The sequence below is a fragment of the Solea senegalensis genome, linkage group LG6 (assembly GCF_019176455.1).
Source record: "Solea senegalensis isolate Sse05_10M linkage group LG6, IFAPA_SoseM_1, whole genome shotgun sequence".
Classification (NCBI taxonomy): Eukaryota; Metazoa; Chordata; class Actinopteri; order Pleuronectiformes; family Soleidae; genus Solea; species Solea senegalensis.
Genome location: NC_058026.1, coordinates 16,282,306 through 16,289,489, shown reverse-complemented (window position 1 = coordinate 16,289,489; position 7,184 = coordinate 16,282,306). Strand labels below are relative to the sequence as shown.

At 40.3% G+C, this 7,184-nt stretch overlaps 2 protein-coding genes across 2 annotated transcripts; one reads left to right on the top strand and one right to left on the bottom strand.

Moving 5' to 3' along the window:
• Positions 1–853: 853 nt before the first annotated feature.
• lg6h6orf120 (linkage group 6 C6orf120 homolog) lies at positions 854–4,996 on the top strand. Its single transcript, XM_044028789.1, has 2 exons — positions 854–964; positions 3,003–4,996. The coding sequence occupies exon 2, from the start codon at positions 3,052–3,054 to the stop codon at positions 3,598–3,600; it is 549 nt and encodes a 182-aa protein (XP_043884724.1). The 5' UTR covers positions 854–964; positions 3,003–3,051; the 3' UTR covers positions 3,601–4,996.
• Positions 4,997–5,892: 896 nt separating this feature from the next.
• mrpl21 (mitochondrial ribosomal protein L21) lies at positions 5,893–6,728 on the bottom strand. Its single transcript, XM_044028784.1, has one exon. The coding sequence runs from the start codon at positions 6,688–6,690 to the stop codon at positions 6,106–6,108; it is 585 nt and encodes a 194-aa protein (XP_043884719.1). The 5' UTR covers positions 6,691–6,728; the 3' UTR covers positions 5,893–6,105.
• Between the last annotated feature and the right edge of the window lie 456 nt (positions 6,729–7,184).

Genomic DNA, 7,184 nt, shown 5'->3' with positions numbered 1-7,184 from the left:
TGTCATTGTTTATGGGTCATTTCATTTATGAGCCAACTGTGGAGAGATGAGGAAACAAATGGAGAAAAGATAGGAATGGAAAGTCTGAAGTAATTTAGGGAAGTTTGTGACTTTTCATCAGGAGGAGAATGAGATGATAAATGAAAGTTAAATGTTGTAAACAATGTTAAAAAAACCTAAACACATGGCAGATTCTGCCTCTGTGAGATTCTACTTTTCTTTGATTATGCACAGAAGCATATAACAATTGGTTTGTGGTGTAAATTAGAGATATATGAATAAATTAAACTGAATACTAATAAATAAAACCTAATGAGATTAAAACAAATGAAGTAAAAAAGTTTGACTAAATGAGATTTTGCAAATTTAAACATTTTTCCTAAAACTTTCCCTCGTTTTATTCTCCAGAGAATGCTGCAAAGCATATGAAATTGACAAGATATTGGAGTCTGTAAAGAGTCTACAATCTTTAACTTTATCAGATAAAATAAAGATTTTATAACTAGTCTCAAAATGCAGTGAAGTTTTAAATAGTTGGAGAGGTCATCAAAAGAAGGAACAAGGCATTTAGGAAATGATTCATAATGAAAGAGCACTGCATTACAGGAGGCAATGCTGTCAAATGTGTGGGGAAAGTTTAGAAGAATGAGAATAAATCACAAATATGAAATAACTGTTGATTTAAAATGACACTAACTATTAGTGAATATATAAATAGAATGTATATCTGTCTATATCTTATTTTATATATTATCCCTTAAATTTATATTTTGCTTTTATCTCATAATCAGTCTGATTTTCTATCCAAACTTCAGTCCAACAGGTGGCAGTAATGCACTTTCAAGCTGTTTGCTAACCACCAATAAAGTCCAACAGAAGAAAAAGAATGTCGAAGAACTAGTTTGTGCAGGTTGCTAATGTCTGCTCTGTAGGAAGATGCTGATCATCAGAGAATAGGAGCAGGGTAAGTAGATTAAAATATAAAATGTATACACGTTTACTGATCAGTCAATTCGATAATTATAAGGGTTTAATGTCACAGTTAGGCAAAAGCTCAAAGTGGCAGTAAAATTAAATGCTAATCTACAAGCTAGCTAGCGCTTAGCCCGGGCTAACGGCAGATTTATTTCTTCGCTAACACGGGCTAAATGTAACGTCTTCAAACTAAGACGTTCTTTAAATAACGCTTTGTTTTGCTGTGTCTGTGTAGAGGCCGTTAGTTGTCACAGTTGTTACTGTGGACCTCATAAGGAGCAGGTTATTGAGACGCCTCATGTTTAAATAGCTGGTAAAAAAAATAAGTGAATGGAGGTGTTTAAAGTCAAGTTTGTCACACGTAGTTAAAAGTGTAAAAGAAAAGTGCACAAGTTTAACATGAAAGCAGCAGATCAAGCTACAGGTAGTGAAGGTGCAATAGTTTCAAATAACTTATAAAAGTTGCGTAAACATGTTAATGTCAAAGGTCAGATTCACCTGTGGAGGTTTTTCTTTCTTCTGTACTCTCCGCACTGTAAACAGCGGTGGTGTTTAAAGCTGTGTGTAATATTTGATTATAAATAAATCTCTGTTATGTTCAAACCATCACCAACGGCGTTTTTCCGTTATACAGTTCTAGCATGACTCTACTCTTTTTTTTTTTCTTTTTTTTTTTTGCTTTTCCATTAGTGATAGTACCTGATACCTGGTGCTTTTATTTGGTTCCTGGAGGTTCCACGTGAGCGGAGCAATACTAAAATGTGACGTCAGCAGATTCCCGACCACTGATTGGTCAGAAAGTGTCATCACAGGAAGAGTCATGAGTACAACGTCCAACACAAGAATCAGACAGAACAACGCTGAACTTCAGATCAGTTAAAAAGACTTAAAAATCCAGAAAACGTGCATTAATCTCCAACAATTAGCAAAATGAAATGTCTAAAATCTCAATATTTAACAGATGAGTCTGGTGTATTTAGTGACAGCACTGCTGAAAGACGCGACTGTGAGCCGAATCACAACCCGTTCATCCGTATTTTGGTCGAGTGACTCCAATCATGCAAGAAATTATTGAACGATTCTGTGAACAAATCTTTTTAATGAACTGATTCTAATGATTTGGTTACATCAAAACGACTGCTTTGACTGTTACTAACCCTAACCCTGCTAGAACTCTACAATGGAAAGGTGCCACATTGCTGATAAAGCCTATCAACAACCCCCATAATATGTTGTATATATTATTTAAACAGTATACATCTATGTATTAGTTTGCACCATATTTTTAATAAAATTATTTTTAAAAACGATTCGTCTGAACCTGACGTGAGTGACAGTAATTTCTGGATCTGCTGATTCATGTCAAGTCCTGACAGGCTGGTTATGTGTTGAAGTGATACTGATTAACAGGTCAGACAATTATTCAGGCCAGTTTGTGGCATCAGCCAGATATCACAAATTTATGGAATTGTACACATTTTTGTTCCTACTTGATGAATGTGGTTTAGTGCACTAAACTTAGGTTTGTGCACATCGGACACAGACACACAATACAGATTTGAGGGTCAGACCATACATTTATTAAGAGGTAAACCTTTTGTATGTCATTTGTTGTCATTAAACTTTTAAATGTTATCAGATGGAGATTGAAGATAACTGGCCTAAAACATTGCATTCAGGGACACATTTCTGTCTGTATCATTATTTACTCTCAGTCCAATCACGAATCACAACGCTTCAAAACGGGAGTTCAGATTTTTGTGGGTGATGTAACAGAGCAGCGCTCGGCATCAGTGTTGTTCCATTCAATTGTGTTTCTTTTCACACTGGTGTCCTCTGTGAGATAAAGTTCAGGTTAAGATCTGATGAGTAGAAACACGTTTTAATTAATGAGTAAAAGTACACATACCTCACCAGAAAATGACTTTGGTGGATGTTAAAGGCACTTGTGAGCCGCAGTGTATTATATAATAATCTAATCCTTGTTTGAGTTTGGTTTTCACCATTGACTGGTCCTCTTTCATCAGGCTGTCTGGAGGCATCCAGGCGGGATCCTGACTGACACATGCCTTCATCATGATGCTGAGCTGCAGTATCCTGGTCTTTGCCCTCCTGGTGTCCCAGGCCAGAAGCTTCCTGAGCACCTCGGAGGTCGACGGTGTCCCTGAAGAGTGGGTTCTCCTCCACGTGGTTCAGGGCCACATTGGAGGAGGAAACTACAGCTATCTGCGCCTCAACCACGATGGCAGAATCATCCTACACATGCAAAGCCTCAAGGGAGACGCTGACCTCTATGTCTCCGACAAAACCCTGCAGCCTAGCTTCGACATCTACAAATTGCAATCGACCACGTGTGGCCTGGACGTTGTGGTGGTGCCGGACGACTTTGTGAGGCCCGTGGGCATCGGCATCTACGGCCACCCTTCTCACCAAAAGAGTGAGTTTGAAATGCGGGTGTTTTATGATCCGTTGGTGCCTCAGAACCCATTTGATGCAGGCTTGTACTCTTCAGAAGCAGGACATAAGCAAAACCAGTCCCCTCAGGCAGCAGAGGAGAAGGAGGACTCCATCTTGTGGACAATTCTGATTGGACTCATGAAGATCATACTTGAGATATTGATTTGATGATATAATATTGTCCTTTGCTGCTGTGGCAGAGGGAACAGTTTCACTCAGCCTTGATACGTTAAAGATTTAGTTTTCCTTTCTTCCTCTAAGGAAGAGTAAATGTTGCAGCAGCCTCCAGTGAGGAGGATTCTGGCATTTAAACAGCTCTTAGTGTTTTTGATGAAACACAAACTGATAGAATCAGCAGAGCAAATGATGCGTGTTATGGTTTGTGTTTAACTCGTGGCCTGAAAGTTGCTCTGTACAGTTTGTTGTCAGACTGCAGATAAAATCAAAGAAAACCAAGAGGGAAATGATTTATTATTAGCAAAATGTGATGGGCTACAAAAATCTTTTCAGAACTGACCAGGTTGTACATGGTTCTCAGTCTCCTGCTGTTTGAATGACTTCAGCAAACTCCCTCGGCGTACATGAGACGTGAGTGTTTGAGGAATTTCACATACAATCTACATCTGTCTACTATTTAATTATCACGTGAGATTTCAATGTCATTCCCCCACAACTAAATTGCTTTTCAAATACTTTTTGTAAATTATTTTCTCCCATTTGCTCTCAAACGGTCACTTTTTTAGAACAAATGACAAAAGCAAAAAAGGCTGTACAAATGTAGCAGAGGCATTAAAATAGATATATTTGTTAGGAGTTTTATATTCAAAATGTTTCAACAGTGATTTTCATTTTTGTGCATATCGGCCTTGTTAACTAGTATTAATTGATATTAATATCAGCCCTAAAAAGAAAATCTGTCGACCCCTAATCATGAGCGAAGTTAAGAAAACTGTGAGGTGAAATTCTCAGCGACAGATGAAGGGGATGTAGCAGCATGTAAGCCAAGCAGCAGACCTCAGTTTTGAGGGCACTCTGGGACAACCAGTCATCAGCAAGACCATGTCCACCACACAGGAGATCCTGGGGTACAACGGAGTAAAGCCAAGCAGTTATCCACCACAGTTAGAACAGTTAGAAAACTTTCGTTGCTGTCTGTGCCTGAACCTAAACCCATTCATCACTAAGAAATTGTTCTCATCACCATCCTCCTCGTTTCTGCCACATGCACATCAGCGCCACACAGGACAAATCTGCATTTGAATATTTGAAACTTAAAGCAATACAGTGATGTGATGTTCCTGCAGAACACAGTGAATCTTGACTCTTTCATTTGTTGTTTGCTGTTTGTGTTAAACCTGTTTGACAAGCTCCTCCTGATTTAAAAAAACAAAACAACAACCAAAAAACATCCCCCACCGATGTTAAGAGTGGAGTTATTGTTGACCACTGAGCAGAAATGTTCAGCAGTGCCTTCAGATGTTTCCTCTGCAGGGAGAACAGCTGAGCAGCTTTCCTGTTCCACAATGTTTCAGTCAGGTTTTCAAAATAAAGCAGTTTTACACAACGTCTCAATCTCCTGTCTTGTGAAACTTTTCTGTCACGATTGATGAAGAGGCATTGAACTCATAATTCTAATTATCAACTATGCCTTAATTAGTATTAAAAAAATGTATATATATACACACACACACACACACACATAAATATGTGTTTTGGGTTGTTGCAGTGCATTTTCTCCTGTCGGCCACCGTAAAAAACGTATTTTCTGCACAAACATGGTGGATCAAAAATAATCACTTTTTCAATCAGTCTACTTGTTCATGACCTTTGTGCTTACATCACATCTACTAGGTTGTTTATTCTTTTAGGAAAACATACAATTTCTGCCATTTGTTTCAAATGAAAACCTCTGTAGATGGATTGCCATGGTCAGGGAGATTTCTCTTCTAATAATCTCAAGGTGTAACGCTGCCCTCCACTGTTTGAACACAGTAACGGCAGGACCCACAGTTTGTACACTGTGACCAGACCCAGTGTGACCCCAGCTACTGTAGTAGCAGACTGATTACCAACATTGAGTTTTTTGTAATTTTTGGGAATTGAACTCACAACCTTCCAACGTTACTTAAAACTAAAGTACATTTTAGATCAGAAAATGACTTTTGATTTGATACTACCAAGTACTAGTCATTTTCTGATAACATACTTGTACTTTTACTCAAGTATACTTGAAATTATACAAGACTAGGCAACATCGCCACCTGCTGGGAAATGAAATCCAAGCCAAAGCGAACGACGGATTCAGTGATGTTGAATAGCAAACACTTGTTGCATCAGCAAAAATGATCAACGATAGATAAAAAAATAATATAAAAGCCTAAAAGAAGAGGATGTGAGCCAGTGCTGACTATATGAATTCAGTGCCGCAAAAACCAAAACAAAAAACACCTGAAACATCCATTTACGTTTATAAAGAGTTTACTTATCGAAAGCACAAATATTAAAACACATTTCCATCAGTTTTGTCTTTTATTTACAAAAGTCCTGGTTCGCTTGTATTTAGAGAAAAACAACCTTTTTACATATTTCTGCTCAGTCAGAACAAACAAACGAAACCCAGTCAGTCAGAGTGTGAACTCTTCATCGTTGTCATCGTCATCATCATCATCCTCATCATGTCAGTCTCGGGGCCACTTCTATGCTGTTGATCCTCAGCACCGTCTGCGGTTGTACGATGATTCTCTTGCGCTGGAACCGGTGTCTCTTCCAGAACTGCATATGGACTTTGGGCCAGGATTCGGTCTTTTCGACCACCGTGGCCTCTACCCGGACCAGCTCCTTGCCCAGCACAGGCCTTCCGATCAAAGTGAAGTCCTCGGCCCCGACCAGCAACACCTTCTCCATCCGGATCCGCTCCCCGCACTCTGCCTCGATGTGGTTCTCGATCAGGATCAGGTCCTCCCCGGTGACCTTCCACTGACGCCCGGCGAAGTGCACCACGGCGAAGAGCCGCCCGATGTCCTGCTGCTGGATCCGCTGGTTCACGGTGTTCACCAGGGCGGCGTGTCGACGCCGCTCCGCCTCCTGCTCCTGCGGCTCCAGGCTCGTGTGCTGCGGCCACGGAGGCCTGGACAGCGAGGTCCGGGGAACCAGGTCCCCACTCAGCGAACTGTGCGGTCGGACAGCAGTGGAGAACAGGAGTGGGGTTCTGGATGACACAAGGCTGCACGTCCTCCACAATCCTCTGCTCGCCGCCATCTTTACAGGAAGTGCTGCCACTTTTTTTTCTTTGAGTTTTTTTTTGGGCGGTTGCCAAACGGCGTTTGGCACATTACCGCCGCCAACTGGGGAGATTTTACTATGGGATATAAGATGATTACGGTCACACAACATTTTTTAAGAATTCCAACATTGGAATTCTGAGAAAAAAAGTGACTGGCTTTACTTTTCTTTTGGAAAGTCCTTGATTTACGCCAAGCAGCAGGCCTCAGTTAGAGAGACACGTTTATGAGGACATTCTGGTGGGGATGTTTTTTTTGTTTTGTTTTTTTTAAATGGACAGCACACAGGATCCCTGCCAGAATTCTGACATTAGGTCCTAGGTTGTTTTTGGGAGTAAAGTATTGTTTTTAGTGGCTCTGTGTGTCTGTTTTTCTGCACTTGCCAAAATGACCAACAGAGGCTTGTTGCGGTGAAGTCTGCCATCTCTGATTGCTTTGTTTTTTGTTTGGTTTCCAAATATGGAAGCCTGT